The 24,304-nt window shown below is 48.9% G+C and overlaps 8 protein-coding genes across 8 annotated transcripts; 5 read left to right on the top strand and 3 right to left on the bottom strand.

The window, feature by feature from the left end:
- Window positions 1–1,457: 1,457 nt before the first annotated feature.
- Window positions 1,458–3,115, bottom strand: UREG_00989 (uncharacterized protein; the record flags this gene model as incomplete). Its single annotated transcript, XM_002541427.1, has 5 exons — window positions 1,458–1,965; window positions 2,046–2,087; window positions 2,146–2,509; window positions 2,585–2,667; window positions 2,733–3,115. The coding sequence occupies 5 exons, from the start codon at window positions 3,113–3,115 to the stop codon at window positions 1,458–1,460; spliced, it is 1,380 nt and encodes a 459-aa protein (XP_002541473.1).
- Window positions 3,116–8,150: 5,035 nt separating this feature from the next.
- On the top strand, window positions 8,151–10,862 carry UREG_00988 (uncharacterized protein; the record flags this gene model as incomplete). Its single annotated transcript, XM_002541426.1, has 1 exon — window positions 8,151–10,862. The coding sequence occupies one exon, from the start codon at window positions 8,151–8,153 to the stop codon at window positions 10,860–10,862; it is 2,712 nt and encodes a 903-aa protein (XP_002541472.1).
- Window positions 10,863–11,435: 573 nt separating this feature from the next.
- On the top strand, window positions 11,436–12,020 carry UREG_00987 (uncharacterized protein; the record flags this gene model as incomplete). The annotated part of the gene is made up of 3 exons (XM_002541425.1): window positions 11,436–11,449; window positions 11,548–11,597; window positions 11,722–12,020. The coding sequence occupies 3 exons, from the start codon at window positions 11,436–11,438 to the stop codon at window positions 12,018–12,020; spliced, it is 363 nt and encodes a 120-aa protein (XP_002541471.1).
- A 1,665-nt stretch (window positions 12,021–13,685) lies between these two features.
- On the top strand, window positions 13,686–15,202 carry UREG_00986 (uncharacterized protein; the record flags this gene model as incomplete). The annotated part of the gene is made up of 2 exons (XM_002541424.1): window positions 13,686–14,765; window positions 14,843–15,202. The coding sequence occupies 2 exons, from the start codon at window positions 13,686–13,688 to the stop codon at window positions 15,200–15,202; spliced, it is 1,440 nt and encodes a 479-aa protein (XP_002541470.1).
- Window positions 15,203–15,996: 794 nt separating this feature from the next.
- UREG_00985 (uncharacterized protein) lies at window positions 15,997–17,661 on the bottom strand (the record flags this gene model as incomplete). The annotated part of the gene is made up of 7 exons (XM_002541423.1): window positions 15,997–16,433; window positions 16,496–16,590; window positions 16,643–16,822; window positions 16,877–17,034; window positions 17,115–17,241; window positions 17,321–17,432; window positions 17,505–17,661. The coding sequence occupies 7 exons, from the start codon at window positions 17,659–17,661 to the stop codon at window positions 15,997–15,999; spliced, it is 1,266 nt and encodes a 421-aa protein (XP_002541469.1).
- A 1,260-nt stretch (window positions 17,662–18,921) lies between these two features.
- UREG_00984 (uncharacterized protein) lies at window positions 18,922–20,918 on the bottom strand (the record flags this gene model as incomplete). The annotated part of the gene is made up of 7 exons (XM_002541422.1): window positions 18,922–19,058; window positions 19,124–19,508; window positions 19,569–19,655; window positions 19,720–20,060; window positions 20,307–20,454; window positions 20,624–20,769; window positions 20,825–20,918. 7 exons carry the CDS (start codon window positions 20,916–20,918, stop codon window positions 18,922–18,924), a joined length of 1,338 nt encoding a protein of 445 aa, XP_002541468.1.
- A 1,461-nt stretch (window positions 20,919–22,379) lies between these two features.
- Window positions 22,380–22,805, top strand: UREG_00983 (uncharacterized protein; the record flags this gene model as incomplete). The annotated part of the gene is made up of 2 exons (XM_002541421.1): window positions 22,380–22,622; window positions 22,791–22,805. 2 exons carry the CDS (start codon window positions 22,380–22,382, stop codon window positions 22,803–22,805), a joined length of 258 nt encoding a protein of 85 aa, XP_002541467.1.
- Window positions 22,806–23,388: 583 nt separating this feature from the next.
- On the top strand, window positions 23,389–23,927 carry UREG_00982 (acetate non-utilizing protein 9; the record flags this gene model as incomplete). The annotated part of the gene is made up of 3 exons (XM_002541420.1): window positions 23,389–23,607; window positions 23,675–23,774; window positions 23,851–23,927. The coding sequence occupies 3 exons, from the start codon at window positions 23,389–23,391 to the stop codon at window positions 23,925–23,927; spliced, it is 396 nt and encodes a 131-aa protein (XP_002541466.1).
- Window positions 23,928–24,304: the final 377 nt, after the last annotated feature.

Below are 24,304 nucleotides of genomic sequence, written 5' to 3'. Positions count from 1 at the left end.
GAGTACACCACAAAGCTTTCACAACCGTGAATTCTTTTCAATGTGTCATTGTCTTTTGTCGATTAGCCCTTCTCTAACCCCTTGTCTAGAGTCCAGCTAACCCACAGAGAACGCAAACTGTCAGTTCCATCTCAAATAACGTTGGTACAGTCTTTAAAACTACTGCTGTTGGTTTCGCACTGCGCGCCCATGCTCCTGCAAAACACGTCTCAGATTAGAAACCTAGAGATTCGAGCAAACGTTGGACAGCATCATGTATATCTTTGGTGTGGGATATTTTGCTATTTGCGGAAACCCTCGGTCCCGATGCAGGGATGCTGGAGATGCAGTGTTTCCGATATACTGCAGAATAAATTTCGGCATCGGTCACTTCCAAGTTCCCGCAGGTGGCTCTTGTGTGTCACCGTTCCCTGGGGCTCCTGCATCGAATCCTGTAACAGGCCCCATGTTGGCACCGGCCCGTCGTTACCAACCGTTCGAGTTGCAGGCCTTAACCCCGCATACATTCTCGTACCGCGCGCTCGGGTCATATAGCTAGATCGCTGGTACGGAGTAACAGTGTTTCCGATCAGCGATTGTTCAACCACCCGATGCTAACTATCATTGCGATTTTAAAAAAAAAAAAAAAACACTGCCCTTTTTATCCCCTTGCTGTGAAGCCCCCCGTGGGGGCTGCTAACAAAGCCACTCAACCCATTCCAATCGCATCGAAACACCATGCACCTTTCACGAAACAGTACTTGGATAAAAGAAAGGGGGGGCACTCCTGCTCTCCAAACATTGCCTTTGTGGTGTTTCCAAGCTTGAAATAGAACGCTTCTCAGGTTTCGGAAATTAAGCCTCCCGCACCACGTTTCCCAACACTCTTCGCAAGGCAACCTCATTTCCCTCTCTCTCCTATTTTTAGAGGCCAACCATGATAAAAGCGCCATCTTTCTCGAAAGCCTTCCGTCTCCTATCTAAAATTTGCACTCCGAAGGGTACTACGGAGTAGTTGGCGTCCACATTTCTTGAAACCAGCGGTACCCAGTTTAGTTACTTTTAAAAATATCGCGCCAACGCGGGAAGAAAAAAAAAAAAAAAAAAAAAAACGGGGGCGGACCAATCTCAAAGACTGTTGCTTTTGACTCTTTGAGATTTCAGTAAACACGTCCTCCATGTTGGCATAGTTGAAACGCACTGCGCAAGTTTAGGAGAGGAATTGGCAAATTAGTTGAAATCGTGTCGCCGTATCAGGGAAAAGGGGCGGGGGGAACGGATAACTTAGGGGGTGCCATTGTTGACTTATAACTTATATGGAGTATGATTATGATTATTTTCAGTGTTATTAGTATTATTTTTACATCACCTTCCAGCCCAGGCTGTCGAACGTACTCCGTAGTCTTTTCGCTAAGGAATGCTGCGCCACAATACATGTACGAGGAATAGGGAAGGAAAACAAATAATCACAACAAGAATTATACACTAATGAACGAAAGGGCTGATTTGGGTAAATGCTTGAATCGAAACAAAATAAAAACGCCAGGAAATGGTCGCATAATGCCGGGACTCCGCAAATGGCGCAAGCATGCATAGAAACTCAGTAGACAGCCCCCATTTAGACAGAACTCCGTAGTCGCCTCAGCCTGAAGGACCCATGCCTCCCTGCTCCTCCTCCATTTGTCGTTTAACCTTACACTTCCCTTGCGTAAGATGGCCGTTTCGTGCCGTGGTTCTCGTGAAAACGGTCCCACAGTAGGGACATTCAGACTTTGCTGCAAGACCTGCCTTCTCTCGCTGATGTCGGAGGAGGTTGCTAAAGGTGGAGAATTCTCGGCCATTACATCCGTGGTCCCAGCATTGTGGTTTTCGTCCTGGAGTTCACGACGCGGACTTGGATACCTGTTCCAGTGGAGGGATCGGACATGGTAGGAACTGGTGTTGAAGAATCGATGAGGCGACCGGGTAGTTTGAGCCGGGAAAAGACTCGTGAGGGTAAAAGTGAGAGCTAGATAGATATCGAGAATTTAGCCCAGTTGAAGCATAGAGACGATAGCATTACGTACGATTCATCGGATTGGGTAGAAGGGACGACAGGAACAGATGATCTGGTGGTCCGTGATGTTAGCCGTAGATCAAATGGAATGCGTGGATATTGATGCTTACAAGGTCGAAGGGTATTGACTTGCAAGGCTGTGGGGAATATTAGACGACAATGAAGGGTTCGGGGAGACCGTTCTGGAGCATGTATCGGCGGTAATGGGATTCGTGAGCAGTGAGCTTTGTCTCAAGTGGGCGTGCGGACTCTGATGGAATCGAGCTCTGGAGATGGAGGATCCAGTTGAAAAGTGCGAATGGCCCGGATGGAAGTGAAGCTGCTGTAGAGAAAGATCGGAGGAGTCGTATGGACGTGAGCTTGCTAACGATGCAGTTCCAGGGTCCATAGCCTCAGAGCACTGGGCCATAGTCACCGGTACGCCATCGTCATAACTCTGTCCTGAATACATAGGAAGATTCCCGGATCCGTACTCTGAATTCATAATGATCAGATGATTTTCAAAATGCAAAATAGATTATGGAAGATTGAAGTATAGGAAATACTAACCTAATAAATCAGAGCGAGAAGGAAAGCCATAGCAAGCTTGGTCGTAATTGGTTGGAAATGGTGTTACTTCGTAACGGAAGTGGCTTCTTGTCAAGAGGTCCTCGAATCAATCATTGGCCGCCGTACGGGCAAGAATCAAGTAACTTACTCTGCCTCGTTCGCCGTTAGCTGGTTTGTCGCAGACGAACAATTCTCGTAAAAACTTCCATAGCAAGGTTCCGCAACAAATTCAGTTTCGAACTGACAGGGAGAATTTGCCGCAATCCTTGCTGCCATCATGTGAAAATGAGGTTGATGTTGTTGGCTCTGTGAGGCTTCTGTAGTCGTTTGCGAAAGATACGCGGATGTCATTACCGGAGATCCCTGCTGGGAAGACGGCAAGACGGCATGTGACGGAGGGGTTCTGGAGGATAGACTGAGGTTCTGAAAGGTTGAAGGCGAGAGAGAAGTCCGGGAGTCACGTCCAAAACTTCTTGATTTGCTGCGTGAAATGGTTTCTTTTCCTCCTTTGGAAGACTGCTCCGGGGCCATTCTAGTTTTAGGATAGGAAGAGCAAAGCGTAAAGGTAGCACTAGAAAGCTTGAGCCGGTGTGCCCTTAGTCTGATAAACCGTGATATATATCGTGCTTTCGGATCAACACGGCGAAGTTCACAGCCGGCTCTTGACTGTTCGAATGATATTGCAACAAAACGTCCAAATATAGGTCCAATATATCAAGCTTTCAACGTTAACTGTTGCTGTGACCTTGCTTCACGGTAAAGAAGACACCCCATGAGGCTTCAGCCACTGCTCACAGCCGCAAACGGAGGAAGAAGAAGTCTATCAGTTTGCAGATCTGTACCATGAGGACATCGCCTCGAAACTGCTGCAAAAGGATCAAATCTACCACAAGAAACCTGGGTCGAAGCAGCGCTTCTTGTAGGGCTAGTTGACGAGTTCGATGAGCCCTTTCCAGTGCCCATTGGCTGGCGTCGAACTCAGCCGTGGAGTGCGGGAATATCATTTTAGTCAACGCTATCCAGTTAGCCGCAAGTCCGGTGTTTTTCTTCAACGCTCTGCTCGTGACTCCACATGCTTGAGTTGCGAGAAAGATTATTTAAGAAAGGCAAAAAATTGACTGCGGTCCGCCACGTTGGCACACGATTATGAAGGCCGCCGTTGAGATTCTCGTACGTACGAAGTCGAACGACCCATCGTACAAGGGCATTTTAATTCGAGGCTTGGGGTTAGGATCCCTGGCGCTGCCAGCTTCTCCGGGTTTCACATACTTTTTGCTGATTTCTGCATCAACCCCTGACCTGGGAAGCTTCGATAGAAAAGGGGAACCTGAGAAGCACAATCCCTGAATCTCCCAAAAGTCATAGAGCTCCTGCAACGCATCCACTCTCCACATCCGCAACGTTTGACCTGTGACGGCGGCTAATATGGAATATTTCTAGAATCAGAGAATGTTTTGCAAATGGGAGTATAAAACCCTAGCTCAGCGTCCATCTTGGAGGCCCCAATTTCAGCCAAGGAGTGTTCCAGGGCTTGGCAGAGCCACATGCCTGCATGGTTTTAAGGTTGAGTGCGGATCTGGTCGACGGGATGATAATAATATTCAGCAGCGGATTTCTGAAGTCGAGCAGCAGCATAAAAATGCAGCGCCCCTGATAAACACCCTGGGTGGGAGGAAACGTGGCCAATCAAGGTTATAAATCTAAACAGTAAAAGGTCACAGTCCTGTCGGGGGCCAAACAGTCAACCACCAAGAATAGAAAACATGATCAGAGGTGCTCCATATATGTTCGCCCCCCGGAGAGTGTTTTGATAGGCTGATCATCGGATCAACCTTAGAGCTGGTGTGGAGGTCGTCGTATACGGGGAGCTGAACGTCCCGACCGTTGAACGGCGGCATTGGCGGGCCCTCGCGTTAGTTAGCATTGCGGTAAAAGGCCGGCCTAGTTAGAAATCCAGCTGGTAGGAGTCTGGGTTACACAGACACAGGCCGTTGACTGTGTAAAAGCGCTTCAGCCTTATGTTAGGTGATGTCCGTCCTTGTCCTCCCCACCGGCACCAACTCGCGTTAACATGATGGATATAAAATAGTGGGTCGGATCAACGTTTCTCCAGGCCACCCATACTATTTGTTACGTAAGCAGGGGCGCATCGAATCGCACCGCCAAAACCCCGTCGGACCACTTGAGACTATCACCAAAACACACCAAGGGTCTCTTGCAAAGTGGAGATGAGGCCCCCAAACTTCTCGGATCTTTCTCAAGCCTTCTTGGGTCGTTTTTCAGATTGCCCTTGAGCAAATTATACTTGGGTTCCTAGAAAAGCCAACCCTGAAGCGTTTTTGCATCGCCATCTGTGCTGGCCACTTTTCCAAGCCTCGATGCACGATAAGAAGCTTAAGTTTGGGCAGTCTCGTTTGATACGGTCCAAAGGCGAGCTGGGAGCAAGGCTTGAGACATGCTGGTCTTCCTCACAAAAACTTTTGGTCACTCCATCTTGTGCATGAAAAATTTGACAATTGACACTGCTTTAACAAGGAGCCCCAGTCAAAAATCAACGTCACCAAGGGACAGTGTCATTTGAGAAAGGCAAAGTTCTTTGCTTTTTTTGGCACGTGGTTTGCATGGGCTGTCAGGCATATTCTCCTTTTTCTTTCTTTCGGTCTGCAAGATGGCCAAGGGCCCCTTTTTCCCTGGTTTCTCACCATCCATTTCAACTGGACTCAAGAGCAAGTTTAAGCGGCAGATACGACCGCTGTTGATCAAATCATTGTTTGACAAAATTCACAACATCCAGCTAGGTCTTGCAACAGGAGTCAGCCATGGACCATAGTGTATTCCATTGTGTCAGGTTTCGATGCGTCATCCCTCACAAAAGCGCACATGATATGTGGTGCATGTTGGGTCAATTTATCTACAGATGGAGTGGCCATTGCCATCCCCTTGTGAATTGCAGAGTATCGACTGGGAGACTCAAACATGCTATCAAAATCATGAATCTCTTGAGCAGCGGCGAACTGGGACCTGGTTCTCAGAATTCGACCCGCTCATGTGCATGTATCACACGATGACATGGATTATCACTTTGGGAGATTCCAAGCTTTGCCACCTTCCCATGCTCGTGTCACTCAAACAGGAGAGTAATACTCCGTAAAGGGCTGGGCCGTTCTCCAGAAACTTCAATAAATAATAACGAGTGTGTTATTGTTGTACAGTACGGAGTACGGAGTACAAGAAGAAAGACGCTGATTTTGAAGTTTCTCAGAAGGCGTTTTAAAAGGCTCGAAAAGTGGAAATCCAATATTCGACGGCCGACGCTCATTATAGCATAATATTCAGGCTAATACTCAAGAGGAAGGTTTTGGTCAAGCACCTTTTGCCAGACGAACAAAGCCTTTTCATCCTCGAGGTACTTTGTACTGCAAGACGTCTTAGCTCGAAACTTCATCGGGCTTTTTTGATTTGCGCTTTTTTCGTTGACCGATGAAGTACTGGCTGCCAACTGTCAACAGGTTGCAATTCACAGGTGAGTGTTCCGTACAGGCAACCTCATCATCGATCCTTCGAGTGGTAGCAAAAGGGGTAACTAATTATTCCGTAAACGGTATACCCTTGTCGTTGGTGCTTGTTCCGATATAACGGTTCAGTACCCGGACTCCTCAATAATGGAGACGGGAAGATGCGATGTCAGATATATCCGATATGACTCCTCTCCCGAGATTTCTCCTCCGCATTAAAATTTTGACATATCGAGAAAGATGGTACTATTCAAACGTTGGCCATTGATCCGGATCTGAAAAAGCGACGTTGCCGGCACGGGTGTTTGAACGCAGTGTCTTTTTTGTTTTCCGTATTCCGAGGCAGGAACTTGAAGCCGTCCGGGGGGGCAGAAACAAACAGGCCAAACATCGGAAGAACCGACCGAATTAGGCAAAGCGGCGGAAAAGACTTTCGTCGGAAAAGGCGCAGCTTCTCCGAACCTTGGAGTGCCCAATGCGCAAGATTTATTGGCTGGCGGGACTTGTGACGCGTGAAATCCATTATTTGCGCGCTAAGCGTGCAAGTGAAACACGGACCGAACTCTTTGTCGGCTCCCAAATTCTCAGTTCAAGGATTGTTGGCTAGCAGGCCGGTAACCGCAGTGCGCAGCATGTGTTCGCCCTGCGGTTGGTTGTGACGCATGAGTTATCGCGGAATAATAATACTTGCCAACAGTGATGCTGAGATATCTTTGTGTCTCTACACAGCCAGGCGAAATGCCGTTTGAGTACTCAGCTTTTGCACGTGGCTGTAGGGCTGCAGGGAAAATGAACCTGTCTTGGCTGAAGAAGGAGAAATCATTGGCCCGACTGTTCGACGCCAGGGGCGGCATGTTCCCGAAAGAAATAGGTTAATCATACCACGGCATTGCGTCTTGGATCTGAAGGGATAATTCAAGCCATCGACGTTTCCTGTCGTTCTGATATCAGAACAAGAGGTACGAGTGTTCCTAGGGCCGAGAAGAAGTGAGTTTAATTGGATATGATTGGTTACGGTCCACCTCTAGCCCCCAGGGAAGGAGTGACTTTGGGGTCCAGGGGAAAGTTTTCCAGTCGAAGAAAAGGGAGGGGACCCTCGATTCCATGGGACTCTTCTGTGATGACTTGACACAGTAGCTTCAATCACGAAAATGAATGAGAGATGAGGACAAATTTCAGTGGCCCATCATGTGAAGAGTTGAGCCAATGCAGCGATGAGGGAACAGGAGACCCCCTTACTACTCTGATGGCTAGGCGCAAGCCTTTCTTCATGGTCTAGCACATCCCGGTTCGTCAATAGTCGATTTCAGGGATATAACTGTAACCTGATATCATCGGGGATCTCCACTTTCCCTCTGTCGGCCCTTGGAAAAGGAAACTAACCAGCGAGGCTGTTCTAGCTTTGTGATGATATCCAGGATCAATAATAGGGGCTCTTCCCTGACTCATGCAAACAAGTCAAAGTCGTCAAATTTTGCCAATAGGAAGTCAGGACAACGGATGACTCATCCTGCAATTGCCTAGCCAATAGAAACTGACCATTTGTTTAGCTAAACATCACGTGTGCGGCAACGTAGCGCCAAGGTTCCATGCGCACTGATGAGTCAACTCGTCTCTGGCGACCTCCTCAGGCAAAACGGTTCGATATATAACACTGCTCGACTCTGGGGGAGCCTGAACCGCTACCAATGTTCGCCAGCAGCTGTTTTACTTAGTTACAAAAGCAATGATGATTTCCTTTCAGTGAACACCCGCTTTCCTGCCGGCTCAACCGATTGCGCCTGCTGTTATTCCCAGCTTTGGCCATTTGAACGTACTCACAATTGCTTGAACGTCCCTTCAAAATGACCCAGTTACTTTACCGCTTCTTTGGAGTTTGTCATTTACATACGGTTGTTGAGTTCTTCTGCTTTTTCCATTCCTACTGGCACATACGCATACGACGTGTTCGATGAATGAAGGGGCCCGGAGCCGGAGACAGTTGACACCAAAGTCTTGATCCATATTTGGTCTTTTGGAGCGTTCTGTATAACAGCTATTAGATATCAGTGATGGCCTCCGTCTTCACATACGACCCTGATCCGCCAAGGGTCTCTTCTCCGTGGTCCACATCAGGATCAACCACTCCTCGTCTCAGGAAGACTGCAAGTGGCTACCTAAGCACCGGGTCGCAGGATGCCAATGGCCCTGACCCTAGTGATCCTGGCTATTTGACATACCATGGCATCACAAAACTCGACGTCGAACCCCAAGACGGGCCGATAGAGTATAAACTTCATTTATTACTGCGCCCTCGCCGGTCGTTTATATCCCTATCAACAGGGAGTCTAATATCAGGGTCACACCACTCTAAATCAGGCCCGGATGTCTCTCAGTCGCCACAAGAACATCTTGATTCACAATCTAAGACTCCACTGTCGTCGTCCAATCAGACTCGGCAGCATAGATTACATCAACTTACAACTCAGCTTCTGTGGCGCTTACAGCAATCTTCTCCATTTCATTCTTCTTCTACCACGGCAGATTTAGTATTGCCGGTACTGCCAGAGGCAACTCCGACGTTGAATGTCCCCAAAGCTCTCTCTCCTCTTCTTCCAGGACTGGAAGAGAGTCAAGGGGCCTTGTATGAAATTGGGGTTTCTGATGACGGAACCTTCGTTGGTTTGGCTGAAGACGAATTGAACGAGAGTCTAGTCAATTTGCAAGCCATGGCCGCGAGCTTGGGCTGTAAAATCGAAGTTCTGCGCAAAGTTGCAGTGGGGTTCTGTGAGTGGCTTGAAATTGGGACAACAGATCATAAACCCTTAACAGTTCGGGGTAAATTATGGGTAGCAGAAGTCCTGGTGCGGCCAGATTTAAGGGACGGCACCGATGAACTTTTGGTTGGTGATGTTTCAGAGGCCCAGTCCCAGGACGAACCGATTGGAGTTGCAACGCACAAAGCAGCACTAGATCCCGCTCGGCTTACTGAGCAGCTTCACGTTGCGATTATTGGCTCTTCCGGCGCCGGGAAGTCTTCCTTGTTAGGGATACTATCCACATCGTCCCATGATAACGGGCGGGGGAAAAGCAGGATCAGCCTCCTAAAGCATCGCCATGAGATCGCTACTGGAGTCACAAGCTCTGTTGCGCACGAGTTGATCGGATACTCTGGACCGTCTACAACAAGCGAAATACCCAAGGTTGTCAATTATGCCTCCGGAAACGTGAGTGCTTGGAACGATATTCATGCGAGCGCGGCAGGAGGCAGACTTGTCTTTCTATCCGACCTCCCAGGGTCTTTTAGATACAACAAATCGATGCTTCGGGGATTAATGAGCTGGGTACCCCATTACGTGCTACTTTGTATTCCTGCAAATGGCCCAGGGAGCGCTGAGCCGGGCGAGATCACTGAAGCCGACCTGACTCTTGCCTACCTTGATTTGTGTTTAAAATTGGATCTTCCCATTGTACTTGTTGTTACAAAACTGGACCTTTCGAATCAGTCGACAAAGACTACCTTGAATCTAAGCGTATCCGCCATTAAAGCAGCTGGAAGAAAACCATTTTTACGATTCCGTTCCGGCGAACCCAATTCAGATATTGATATTCAAGCAATATCTTCAAAGGATCAAGAAGATGCAGACGCTACAGTGGCTTCCATCGGCGACGGCGCTGCTGAGAGCGTTGTCCCGATTGTCCTGACAAGCGCAGTGACAGGAGTGGGTGTCGGCCAGTTACATGCCCTTCTTCGATCATTGCCACTTCCCACCCGCCCAGCGCTCAGCCCTCCTACCACCATCAACCAACCACTTCTCCATTTTCGATACGAGAAAGCTTTTGATATCAACGAGGTGTTTGAGATGCCACTGTCAAAAGTGTATTCAGCGTCAAATGAGACGAAACACCAGAACGATACTGGGATAATCCTTTGTGGACGTATGCGGCGAGGCACTATATCGGTTGGAGATTGCTTGGTTGTTGGACCTCTCCAGCCGGAATTGAAGCAAGAACACAAATCTAGCGATCATTTTGCACAACGGCCAAAAGCAACATGCAGCAAATCATTTCCTGATAATCTCACGTCTCTCCGGCTTCAGAGGCTGCAGTTGGATGCTTCTTGCCCTCATTTTGAAACTTATTGGCAAGAAGTGCGCGTTGTTAGCGTCCGAAACCTCAGACAACCGGTTAGATCGCTTCATGAACAACAGATTGGGACGATTGGTATCGACCCTATCGATTCGCACTGTTGCCTAGGGAAAATTCGCAAAGGGATGGTTCTATCTGCTTTCAGTTCTTCTCCAGAGTCCCGTGCTCCCTTTCCGGCTTCACAGCCATATTTCCATACCGGCTTTGTTGGCACTTTTCCGGCCGCTGATTTCTTCGACTTGCCTTCTTCACCCACGGTTGGAAGTAATATGGTGGTTTACATCCGGTCTATTAGAGCTTCTGCTAAAGTATTATCAATCCACGGCATTGAGAATCCGCAAAATCGGTTTTCTGTAGCGGAGCCTGAGATATTCACACTTGATGGGCCAGATGACGATGCGAACCAGACTCCCGAACTCGGTACCAACGACCAAGGAGCAGCACCTGAGGTCAAAATTGCATTTTCTTTTGTTTCTTCAGTGGAATGGATAGAGGTGCCGTCTCGAGTTCTTGCAATGCCCTCGATGGCCAGCTCCGCCACTATGGCAATGAGCACTTCCCCGTCATCCTCAACGAGGGGAACACAGAGCTTGAGAGGCCTTGTGGGATGGGTATGTGATATTGTGCATGTTTGAATTTCGGTCTATAATTTGTGTTTAAGACTTGTTTCTTTCTATTTTTCCCCTGTCTTTTCCCTGCTCTCCTTGATTAGAGGAAAGAACAGGTATAGCATAACGTTTTGGTTTCAATCATATACATTGCTTTTGTACTCTGACCACTTTTAGTAGCTAGCCAACTAATTAGTTAGTCCTAAGGACAAACGAGGCATTGGCGGATTGCTTTGAGGCCTCTAGGAATTAGGGCACATTTCCTTATGGAGTCCTTGGAACCGTAGACTATAAGAGCGCAGCTCAGCTTCAATGATTCATTTTATATGGTCTATTAACTATTACTAGCCTGTTTGTGAAATCCATTTTTATATCGGTCCTGGACGAACTTGCCAATTTCTGGCCAGGTCACGTGGACGTTGTTTTAACTTCGACGCGCTTGAGTCGTTTGATCGGGAGCTCAAGCTCATCTCAAAGATACATCAGTCCTTCCAAGAGCCATTTACTTGTCATATATTCGAATATTTTAACAATTCTCACGGGTTCGCGGCAACCAAGATACCTTCATAGCAGCCTCAGACCGCGCACGGCTTTTCCACCATGAAGCTTGTCCGGTATGAAGCTCAAAATCTCGATGATTCAACCCCATCTTGATATGTTCCTTTTTTCGGGGCTAGGACTATCTCGTTGGCTAACCCGCTGCCTGCTACAGGTTTCTTATGAAATGCGCCAATGAAACGGTTACAATCGAGTTGAAAAATGGTATCTACTCCAGCGCTTCTTCTAGAACTATCTTCTCCCGCGCAAGCCGCAGCTGCAGCCGAATTCTTTTCGTCCAACCCGCATTTCCGCATCCGCTCTACTAACCACTTCTTTTTTCACATAGGCACAATCCTCCACGGCACAATTGCGTCCGTATCTCCGCAAATGAATACTGCCCTCCGCACGGTGAAAATGACGCCCAAGGGTCGAGAGCCGATCTCCCTTGACACAATCAATATCCGCGGCTCGACGATTCGATACTTCATCCTTCCTGACAGCCTACCGCTAGATACCCTGCTCATAGATGACACGCCGAAACCGAAGAATAAGGCGAAGAAAGAAACAGACCGTGGGCGTGGACGAGGCGGCCCCAGAGGCCGAGGTGGCAGAGGTCGGGGGCGCGGTAGGGGTCGTGGTTTCTAGATCGAGGGTTTGAGGGCAGCTATTCGTTTCGTTTTTTTTACCGTGAGCTTGGTGAATGGCATACCTGAATCCTGGAGCATGATGAATGGCGGGCAATATCACGCAACTGTTTTTCAAGTGCGTTTTACGTTGAAGTTGGGTTATTCTGGGTTGGTGAAAGGGCTTCGTGAGCATATTTCACTCTTCGACTGCGACGTTACGGTTATTTCAGCGCGTTTTCGCCAGTATTTGAGTGAGCTTACGCGGCGGGGGGGTAAGAAGGCTGCATTGCCAGCGGGATTAATTGAAGCTAGCTACCTTAGGGGTAATCGAACCCTGAAAGGCGAACTAAGCAGTTCGTGATACATAACAACTGCGGCGGCCACAGACATCTGAATCTAGACGATATTCCAGTGGAGCGATATCGCGTTCCAGCACAATATGTATTTAAAAAGCCCGTTCCCTCCAAACCCTTACAATTGCCAATTTTTCCCAGCCCGCTTTAGCACCGCTTCGACCAACAATCTCCGCATTCCATCCCAGTCCCCAGCTCCTAATGCGAGCGATAACCTCATCGGGTTTGTTTTGGGCGCAAAGTAATATATAAGCCACCCCGCGGCTAGGATTCAAGACATGCGGCAGCTCTTCTAAAAGTCGATTCGTAGTTTCCATACCATGTTCGCCGCCCGCGTAAGATAGCGAAAGTAGATGGGAATCCCGTTCGAATCGGGAGGTAACAATCCCAGGGCTGTCCGAGTCCGGACCAGGAAGGGATGGAAGCTCTGGCGTAGGCACATACGGTGGGTTGAAGATGAGGATATCCGCGATTCCAGTTCGGAGTGGAGAACACAAGTCTCCTGTTATAGCTGCAGCCATCTGTGCCTGTAAAGCGCTGTTTGCATCACCCTCGGCTTGCGGCGCTGATTGCAGCTTCTCTTCAAGAGCAATGCAAACTGTCTTTTCCGTCGCAGCACATGCATCGCTATTGGCATCAATTCCCAGAGTCAGTATATCCGACCTTCCAAGGATGTGCCTGGAGTTTGCCGCCACAAATGCGAGGACTACCCCCGATCCCGGCCCGATTTCAACAACCACCAGGGAGGGGGTGGCCTGGCAATCGGGTTGGGAATTGAATCGGTCGGAGAGCCATAATGTCTCTGAAGGCGAGGACAGAGTGTCCAACAGGAGATAGCTGTCTTCAGCTGGTTCATAGATGGTGTCAAAACACACATGCGACGTCGAGGGCGTCGGGAGCATTGGGACTGTACCAGGGATGGGGGGTTGTCATAGGCTATCGAAGGATATCATCCAACCCCATTGGCATTAGGGGGCCCGCTGCCTTTTCGCTTCAACAGATTGATCAGACTCGGGTGCCTGGGTCTCTCCTCGAGTTGTGATACATGAGAGAGTCTGCGATGGTAATTTTGCGGTACGTTTGACCTGCCAAGACCAAACTCCCATCCGGCAAGATTCTAGAATGTTTCCAAATATAGAATACTCAAGCACTATCCCCAAGATGAGCTAGCGTCTAATGCTTCCTGCTTAGTCATGTCGCTCGTCGTCGAGGAAACTGAAAACAATCCAAACATCTCGACTCTTGTTTGCCAGTCTGCTGGTCGGTCGGCGTCTGTCTAGCTAACGGAGCTCTGTGACAATCCCATCAATTTCTTCTTAGATCTACTCACTATGCAGAAGCGCACCAATGAGTCTCCCATGGACTTTGAGTGGCAGACGACTGCCCCTGGAGATGTTACGTCTCCGTTCTACCAGTTAGCCATGGAGCACGAGAAACAGAAGAAAAAGCGTGAGGAATTGGCCATGGTCACTCGAATTTGCACATTGGTACCAGGGTCAGCTGACAGTTCTTGCTCTTCAGGCCCGTTCAGCGTTTTCGATTCCCCTTCCAAACCGTCAAGTCCCGCCGTGACACATGAGACGAACTCCCAACGCTTCCTCTTTTCTCAGCCGTCAGGCGCAACTCCTGCTTTCCCAACTAGCTCGGCCTTTGCAACGCCGAGAAAAGTGAATTTCGACTTTTCCTCTGGCGCAGAAAATTCACCCGATGCTCACTTGAACGCTGACGACACTCCTGAACAACCTTCAAAATCCGAGCGAAGAAATTCCCTCTTTAACTTTTATGGGAGATTTGCACCGAGTCCTGGTCGTGGTGAAATTCCGCGAACGAATAAATTCTCGAATGTCGTCATTCAGAGGGTTCAAAAACGGAGAAAGAGAGGACGCGAGGTGGAGAAGCATATGCGCAAAGCTAGTATGGCCAGCGAGTCGAGCTCACGATCACCTAGTCGTGAGAGACATTCAACACGCCGACATACACCCAGAGAGGAGCAACAAAAGTCACAAGATATACCATTTTTCTCCCGGCTCTTTACCTTTCTCGAATCGCATCCACACATTCCCCGCATTTTGTCTTACTATGCCCAGTTTGCATTTAACCTTGTTCTCGCATTCTTGGGTCTTTACGTGATCGTTACCTTCTTGCTCGCCATACACCACGATATAACTCGCGAACGGGATCGGGTATCAGAGGGTATTCTAGCTGAAATGGCGGCATGCGCCAGAAACTATGTGGAGAATAGATGCAGCGGGGAAAGCGGAAAGAGATTACCAGCGCTGGAGACTGTCTGCAATAATTGGGAGCGATGCATGAATCAAGATCCGGCTAAAGTTGGCAAGGCGAAAGTCTCTGCGCAGACACTAGCGGAGATATTCAACAGCTTCATTGAGCCCATTAGTTTCAAAACTATGGTGTGTTCCGCTTCCCCTCCTCTCATTCTTCTTGGCCCGGTCACTTTCGGGAACCGACAGCTAATTCTTGCCTATAGATATTTTTCATCGCATCGATAACTTCGTGTGTGGCGGTTTCGAACCTGACGTTTTCTTTCTTCCGAAACAAATCTAATAACCCTCCCGAGCCGGTTTCATCATACAGGCCGTACGCCCCACCGGGCATGAATTCCCAGCCGTCGCACCTAACTTATGCAACTGGCCACACAGCTTTTGGAATGGGTGGTCCGTTTTACGGCCATCACCCTATGCATCATGCCAGCCAAGCATTCAACCAGAGCCCGTTCAAGTCGAAACCTGACTACGAAGACGAACCTCGACGGCAAATTGATATGAGACCGTTTGACGGACACATGGGGACGCCGAGCCCGTCGAAGCGGGATGTTAAATTTTCTTAGGGCCTTTTACCTTTCTAATTGCATCACCTGGTTCGTTTCTTCTTTGCTTTTTTCCTTTATTTCCTGCTAAACGAGTAGGAGTTCAAGCAGAACAGGGTGGGAGTCTTCATTTTGGTTGTGGTTTGCATCAGTGTAGGGAAGGATGGTAAAGGCGCGCTGGATGGATATTTGCATTACTTCCACCTATATATGCTACTTCTTGTTTCTGCGTTATATATCTTGGGCCGAATCTTGGGTTCAGGTCTTGAGGCGACTAGAAACCCAGAACTCCCGTTGGCCAATTATTTTATACCCTCGACTGTATCATAACTATGCAAAGGATAGTATTTTGTAACATTGGAAAGGCGACAAAGTAAAGTTGGCAGTTCCGTTAGCCAACAAAAATACTTTTTGCTTTCTTCCAGACCCTTATTCGCGTACTCACTTCAACGTCTTCGAGCTGGGAAACATCACCATAGTCTCGTCTTCCCGTCCAAATGTCCATATCCTCCAATTTCACAAACTTGGTCTTCTTGAACACTTTCCAAAACACGACAAAGAGCACAAAGACCGGTAGGAGAAGATAATTGACTACAAAATCTTCCGCGCTAAAGGGGTTTAGGAATGCTGTGTACCCCTGGAAAAAGATGAGAAATACGTTGGCTGCAAGAGCCAGATAAGTTCCGTAAGGATAGAGGATGGCTTTGAAGGGGAGATTTGACGCATCCTCGCCCTGTGCCGCGAGAGCTTGTCTGAAACGAATGTGAGTGATGCAGATAACTGCCCATACTAGAAAGGTTGCCACTGCTCTTTTTTTAGTACACAATGGTAACTCTATAAAGCACGTTGGGGAGGGAACGGGGGAAAAGGACGGACTCACCCCCGGACAAAGTAATCAACGCCGAGTAAACTTTACCCGCACTCGATGATAGCGACAGGAATGAAATACAAGCGAAGAGATTGGAAGCGAGAAGGGCAACCCATGGCACCCCAGCCTTATTAGTGCGGCCAACGAATTTTGGAGCCTTGCCAGTGCGTCCCAAGTAGAGCAAGGTACGTGAAGAGACATATAGCGAGCTATTACCGGCTGATATCACAGAGATTACGATCAAGGCATTGATCAGATGGGCCGCGGGTAGGATACCGGCGTCATTCAAGGCGATGGTAAGTGGTGACTGGGCAGTTTTGGAACCAGAAGCAAGAAGGCGATCGTCGTCGTATGGGATGAGAATCCCAATGAAAAACATCATTCCTATTTTGACGGTGTATTAGTTTTCTCCATGATTGTCAATGGCTGGAAATGAATTTGCTTACCAACGTAGAAAATCAGGATACGCCAAAATACCTGGCGGATGGCCCGAGGGACCGCTTTTAGAGGATTCGACGATTCGCCGGACGTGATACCAACCCTGTTGTCGTCAGCAGAGCACTAGCCTGACTGTTTTGGGTTGGTGGGTTTACATTTCAGTTCCTGCATAGAGGGTTCCGGCAATCACAAAAGTCCGTGCAACTCCATTGATAGAGTCGGCGAAGGCCCCTGGATGATCCCAGTATTTGAATCCAATCGTTTGGTCGCCTATTCCACCAGCGCTAATGCAAATGGCGAGAACAAAGAAGACTGTGAGGGAAATCACTTTGATCCTGCAAAGGATTAGTCTTGCTTCTCAGTCTCGGAATTGGACGGTAGGAACATACAATGCCAGCCAGAACTCGACCTCTCCGTAGGCGAGGACGCCTAGATTGGAGAGGACAAGGAAAATAACCCAGTATATTAGAATCCACGCCCACTGGGGGACAACATCGGTCCAGTATCCCATCACGAGGGACAAGGCATTGTATTCATTTGCTAAAACCTATGAATGCAGCCACAGGTTTTAGTATGCGCCTTGCGGCTTAAAACTGCTAGTCGAGACTTGGGAAACATAATCCTCACCGTGACCCAGAGATACCAATACGCCCAGCCCAGACCGAAAGCCAAAGAGTCATCGACAAATCGCGCTGCATAGTCAGTAAAAGACCCGGTGACTGGGATTAGGGTGGCTAGTTCTCCAAGCGATTGCCTGAGGGACGCGGCATCAGTTTACGAGTTGTCGTGATGAGCAGGACAATGCTTCTCGAGGGGGAGGGAGTAAGGCACACATGACGAAGAAGACGAGAATCCCAACAAGCGAGAAACTGATCAGGATACCGGCTGGTCCCGCTAAATGAAGCGCGTTTCCAGAGCCAACCAAGAGACCGGGACCGATGATGCCTGTTTCCGGGTGAGGTCAGCGAAACGTGGCGGACAGGGAACCGGACGTTATAAAGCTCTTGCGCTCTGTACCTCCAATGGCAATCATCTGCAGATGCCGCGACTTGAGTTTTCTGTGCAATGGCGCCGTAAAGGCGGCGCCGTCTTGCGAAGGGCCATGCTCAATGCACTTTTCGTCCTTGGAGAGCTTGGAGGCAGTGTCCAAAAGGTCTGTGCCACGGCTTGCCATGTTAACTGGCTGGTTGTCGGTCCCTTGCATAGGATAAGGAAGACGTCAGAGTTTCAAAGGCCCAAAAAATCAGTCCCTTGCAGGTGTATCTACCCTAGAACGACAGGGTGCACCAGTTGGGATTCCAACACACGAGGTGGTGTGTGAGGGGGATATAAGAGTGCGAGTGAGGTCGCGGGATGGTGCTTGTCATGGTGAAGGCTGGATGCTTCTTATCAAGCGGCACGAAGCCGGGCAGCGAGAGATATCTCATCGAATGAGGGCTCCAGAATAAAGCGCCAGGGAGCTGAAGTGCGTCGACGATTGTCTTCACCGCGTTGGGATGGCATCATCCGGGCCAAGACTGACGATCCACGCCAGGACGTTGCAGAGAGATGGCTTCATCCCCGCGCGCTAAAACATCCTCGTGCCAGAGAAGCAATTCCTCGTCCACTCCGAGTCTCTGCTCTCCGTTTAAGCCATCCTGGGCACACCTTGGCCGGAGAAGAGCGGCCAGTATCTCCACACCCGAGACCGGCAAACGCGCTGTGCTCGCAGGGACAAGGTCGTCCACGCGCTGGATCCGAGATCCTTCATGAGAGGAACCCTTGACCTTAACTAGACCTGATATCATCAGCCCTTATCAGCAACCGTCGAGAGAGTTTACCCTTGAAGATTCGGCTCGAGCTATCGACTCGTAGGGGCATCTCGAAACGGTAGCCTGAGAATCCTCGTATTTCTTGAACTCTCGACAGCTAATGCGAGATGGTGGCCAGATTTAGATCGACATTCTGTTTCTCACGACAACAGGACTATCCAGCGGGCCACGGATGAGTTGTGCTCTTGAAGACTTGAAGCTCGTGTGCATTTGAAGAAAATCGGCCATGGAATCGACAACACTGACTGGCTAAGTTATCGCTCAGATAGCTCCCCAGTAGTTATCGGCTCATGCCTCCGACGGTATGTACTTATCTCTTCCCATCTCCGTTTATCGCAGGTCCTCTATCTCACGTTCGTTGTGAAGCTAGACATCGAAGCTACAGGGCCTACCTCCTTGATACGTATCCATTTGTAGCGCAAGCTACTAGATAACTAGTGGTGGGAAAGGCCGATACGCAAATCAGTCCTCTGGCATGTCTCGAGCCCACCATCATCTTAGCGAATATTTTGACTATATGATATTTTCATAGCCATGACTGTCCTAACCGCGAATTCATATCTAAAAGCATTGCCTGGCAAAAATCTAGAGCAGGATAAAAATGGAGTCCAGCACTCTTGGGGTCAGTCTTCCACCATCGTTGGGTCTTCGAGGGTAGCCTTTGGCCCCTTGTACCACTTATTCGCAAAGAGGAAGTAATATGCTAGAGCGGAACCCCACAGGGTAACATTAATAACAACGGTATAGTTCATATCCATAGCTGCAGGAGGCGAGGTTAGTGTGTGAAATATGGAAAGCAGAGGAGGAGTGTTTTGGTTGGCTTACCTGAAGGGTTAGGTCCAAGCGTAGGGAACATGCAAAGGGTAATCGAGAAGCAGAGATAAACCAAGGCGGTGATGGCGATGGGCTTGCTGAAGCGCCCGGTATAAAAGGCTCCTGGTATAAATTTCTGCTGGCCCCAGAAAATCCGACAGAAGATGGGAATGGCCCAGGCCAGGTCATTACCTGCCACACACAGCGAGAACAAGGCATTTGCTGCGGCGGCGTTGATCAAGCACAACAGTCCAGTGATTATAGATGCAAAACAACAGCCCCAAACAGCGCGGATGGGCTGGCACCTGATTCGTTTGCTCACTACTCTCCAGTAATTGGAGAATGGCAGCGCTCCGTCCCGAGAAAATGCCCAGGTTTGCCGGGAGGCGGAAATAAGCTAAGCATCAAAATGGTGAGTAGGACAACAAAAATCGAGGGAGGGAGCAAGGCTGCATACAATACTCAAGCCCATGAAGAACTGCACCACAGCGAGGATGGTCATGAAAGCCAAAGCACCGTGTTTGCCTAACGCATCATGGTAAATCTGGGTAAGACGACCTAGGTTAGCCCTGGATAGAAAATGCAAGTAGAGAAGTGTTCCAGCGTACCTGTGCCATTGGTTGGCCGAACGGCGTATTCAGAATCGATTCAATATCCTTAGTCATGCACGCCGCAATGATGCACAAAGATAGGAAACCAAGAGACCAGCAACCGCCGATTGAACCCAAAATTCCGTAAGGGACCGCTTTGGCGGCGTTGGTGGCCTCTTCACTCATATGAACGCAGGAGTCGAAAGCTCCGATGGTCCAGATAGGGGAAAGCCACGCTAACATGAATGTCCATCCTGTAGGCCAGGCAGTAAGATTCTCCACATGCGTAAAGACATAAGCTCCTGAGTTGATTCCTTCAGCAGTCCTTGCCTTTCCAATGGGCAGCGCAATGGCCGTTGCTAATACCAGCCCAACGTTAGCAATAATGCAGGCGGACTGGATCCGATGCATGACGCCCGCTGCGAAAGTTGCAAGGATACCGAGAACAACGATGGTCCCACAAAATATACCGTATATGGCATAATTCGACGGAACCCAAGTGCCATCGCCACTCATTGACACAAGTGACAAAAGCATTTTGGCGAACCCATCTATTGCAATGTCAATGAGCAACCAAAATGCGTGGAAAGAGTGGCCACACGTACAGTTAATAGAGCACACTCCGCCAATCAGGCCAAGGGTGTTACTGTAACCCACTAAAAACGAAAGAGGGTTCTTCCACTTCTCTGCTGCAAAATAGTGCGTCCACCAGTACAGACCGCCCGATGTGGGAAGGGAGGAGCCAAGATCGGCCTATGTAGTTGAATCAGAACCGGCTGTATCTCCAATGCTCTTCATCTACTCACCATTGCGAGCCCAACGACAAAAATAAAACCGCTAGCCATAAACCAACTCTGCGTTTCGCCATACATAAGCCCATTTATGCTATTTTTGGTTCACAGGGGTAGAAGTGCTTTTTTACCCAAACCATCGCGGCTGGCCCGCCGGGGAGAGAAAATGCTAAGGTGGACGCGATTGAGGGCAAGAGGCCCATGATGCTAAAGGCGATGGCAAAAACCTGTATTGTCGAATAATGCCGGTGAAGTTCTTGTTTGTAACCCATCGCAGCTTCAAGAAGTCAGCATAATCCGCCACGGGAGCATTAGCAAGGCAAGCGGCTCACCGAGAACGTTTGCATCACCAGCGTCTACCTTCTCCATGTGCTCAGATAGAGCTTCGGAGGCCAGACCGGCCTTGATCTCATTGTCCCTCGCCATTGTCACAATAATAGTACGATAATCCCGGAATCAGTCAAACAGCAATGGCAGCTGGCTCCAAAAGGAAACACAGATCCTGGGGAAAGCCGCTTTTTGAGTAAACTGCCACTGTGGGGGATAGGAGGACCCATTTCCCCAAAACGCCACGTTCGTCCACCTGGGCCCTGAATGCATGGTTCCAAAGTATTCATGGAAAGTTGGTATGCCCATCATCGTTGACTATGTATCGATCTGGGCTGATGGACGACCCATTGACGACCCACTTGGAATGTTTTGGCCACAACTGCTGTTCAGATACATCTGGAGGTTGATATGTAAAGCAAATTTCCATAATCTGCCTATGAGGCACAGATGCTTCCATGAAAAGACGTAGGAATGACCCGGCCCAAAGACCTAGGGCTGAGCACAGAGCAGAGCTTTGTCGCTGGATTTCGATCCAAGTACGGTAGCGCCCCGATTTTGGGTGGTCGGAGCTGCAGGTCGAAAATCAGCAGATCCCGAGCTCCAAGAGCTTTTCGGGTGAAGTAGTTGGGTATACTCTGGACGATGCTTTCACCTCTGGTATATTTCATTGAAATTGGAGGTAGACCCGCAGCTGGGCGACATGGGATGTCCGGTTCCAGGTTCCAGAGAATGACTTTCAGACAGAAAACCCGAAGATAAGACAGTGGTCCTCGGGAGTGATAGGGGGTCGCTTGGTTTGTTGTGGCTCGGCTTGAGATTTTGATGGACGAGGCATCTCCATATTGAGGTTCGACAGCTTCCCCCGCATTTTCCCCCGCATCTATCTCCACAACGCCGGCCGATAGCATTCGCGGTGCAAGCAGTTGATCGTCTGAAACGGTCTGGTTGCCCCATTTTGCACCCATACTGACCGCCTGGTCTCTGTCTTCACGGGATGGGGGATACGAGAAAAGCTTGGCCTAGTGTATTCGTCGGGATGAGGAGGAGGCCATTGGGTCCTTCGCCGCCAAGGACATCAAGCTTTATTGCAGTGAGTTTCGGGCCAGCGGAGGTGCAAGAGACGGAGTCTGGTCGGCTTTTGAAGCGAGATGCGAAGCTGGGGGGAGGAGATTGGTGGTGAGGGTTCAACGGCAGCTCCAGGGGTATCGGTGCTTATAATGTTCCGGGAGTCACAGTATTAAAGAGCTTCTAACAATATTCTAATATGATCCTCTTCCTGATATCATGCTTTTCTTGGTGTTTAGCAAGCACCTTGCCAGAGAAGTCGAAGGCCATGTCTCTATATTTTTGCGCTGAGGAACAACGTGCGACCATCGAGCCCATTGAAGTGATGAATGGCTACTTCGGGGGCGAATGATTTCCCACAGTGGTTCTCGGTAGTTAATATGTCAACCAAGGCAGTTCGAATGGACCTTCATCCGAAACTCTGAATCACTCACTTCTTCCTTTCACTGTCCTTCAGTAAAGAACTCCAGGAATACCTTCAACTCTGCAACCATGTCTGGATTTAACCCACTTCCAGCGTGTCCGATTCCAATCCAATTTGATGTTGATTCTCAGATTAAGGAGCTCCAGGCCATGATTGACAGTCCCACTACCAGCGAGGAGCAGAAAACCAACCTGCGTGCTGCCATTGATCTCTACAACAAACATGTGCTCCCAGGACCCTGGAGACTCATTCAAGATGGCCAGGTTGTTTCACTCCAGGATGTTGATTTCCACCATGCTTGGTGGTCAGAAGTGTGTTTCTGTCTTTCCCCCATGTCAACAAACACTTGCTTATTCAAGTCTCCAGGGATATGCCCAACAGCTGTCATCACAGGCTGCAGCACCTAGCCTATGTTCTATTCCTTCTTGAGAGTGTGAGCACTTGCTTTCTCTGTTTCCCCAGTTCTCCTAATCTTCCAGTGCAAGTTCACTTAGGGCCTGTTCAGTTCGAGGTCGAATTCTTTTAACAGACCTTATAACAGCTGCTAAAAGGCCCTTATAAGCTTAAAGAGTTTTTTTAAAGGGTTGGGGGTTATATGTTTATTAGACCTAGCTCCTCACATTGTTTCTCATTTAAAAGGCTGTTGCTTTTTGAATTGCTGTGTCAATATTGTTTTATTAATTTCATATTTATTTGCAATAGCAGAGTAATTTCTAGTATCTTGAGCCTTCAATTCTTCAATCACTAAATCAACAGCTATTTTGTCAGACATGTTATCAAATTTTGAAGCTGGAAGGCCGAAAGTTGATGGATCATTGAGGGGCAAAAATCATTGGGTGGTCAAACAATGCTAACTAGTGTCCACTGTCACCCAAGTTTTTTATCTGAACTGCAACACACTAGGAATGCGAACCGCCTGAGTGTGCCTGAGCCTGGAGTGTCTCGCTGACTGAGCTTTGTTCACTGTTGTCTCCAGCCAAAAAAGGCTCTTCTGCATGTTTCTCCTTGATTTGAAAGTTCCAATTGGTGTCTATAGCTGTCAATAGGTGCTTCGCTTGTCCTGAAGCAATTGACAAAATGAGGTTCTCTCCTTTGCTGCGGATGGCCAGTTCTTCAACAATAACCTCTCCCTCGAGCCTGAGACCGGCTCCGCTTGCGCTGCTCCCTCCTCTCCCCCTTTATCGTCGTCTCTTGCGAGCCCACCGGAAACTTCCGCGGGAGCTTCGGCTCCTGGGCGATGAATACATAAAGGCAGAATTTCGAGCACATCGCGACGTGGAAAACCCGATCCACATTGTAAGTAGCTGTATTAGGCCTTCTACTCTGGTTTCAGCATTCTAACTGGGACTGGCACGATTTCTAGGTCGGATTTTTGACTGAATGGCAGCTGTACGCTCAGAAGCTAGAAGGCGATTCATGGCGAGACGAAAAGCTGGACAAAGCAAAACTGGAGAAAATGAGCGGTTCGTTGTCCATATCCCCCATCGGAAGCCTCGCGGCTATTCATTTTTTGACATTACTAACCTCAAATTCATTCAGACCAGCAAATCGCTCAGCTTTACGAACTTATGCAGGCAACCAAGGAAAAGGGCGACAAGGACAATGGTGACTCATAGCAGTGAAAGCAGCAGCGCGGAATGGGCAAAACATCGTCATTGTTACCGACAAAGCCAAATCGATTCATTGGGCTTGGTTAGAAGTGGCTGCGCACAACTGTGAAATCACATTGTTAGGCTTGGGCCCTTTCAAGAATGGGGCTTCTCCAATCGCTTGCCATCGCTATAAGATCGCCCCCTGCTTTACCGGCAATCTCAGCTTCGGGACCTCAGGTTATTCTGTCCGTGCTCGATTTGGACACCCGAACTTCGCTTCTCCTACTTCAGTTTCCAGCCCAGCCACCTGAGACGTCCATTACACCCGTCATCGCAAGCGCAGATATTGTTAGATACCTGTCGAAGCAACCAACGGGGCAATCCTCCCGGGCAGCCCTCTA

The sequence above is a fragment of the Uncinocarpus reesii genome, genomic scaffold, assembly GCF_000003515.1.
Source record: "Uncinocarpus reesii 1704 scaffold_1 genomic scaffold, whole genome shotgun sequence".
Taxonomy (NCBI): Eukaryota; Fungi; Ascomycota; class Eurotiomycetes; order Onygenales; family Onygenaceae; genus Uncinocarpus; species Uncinocarpus reesii.
The sequence above is the reverse complement of the archived record's forward strand: the minus strand, read 5'-3'. Positions and strand labels throughout refer to the sequence as shown.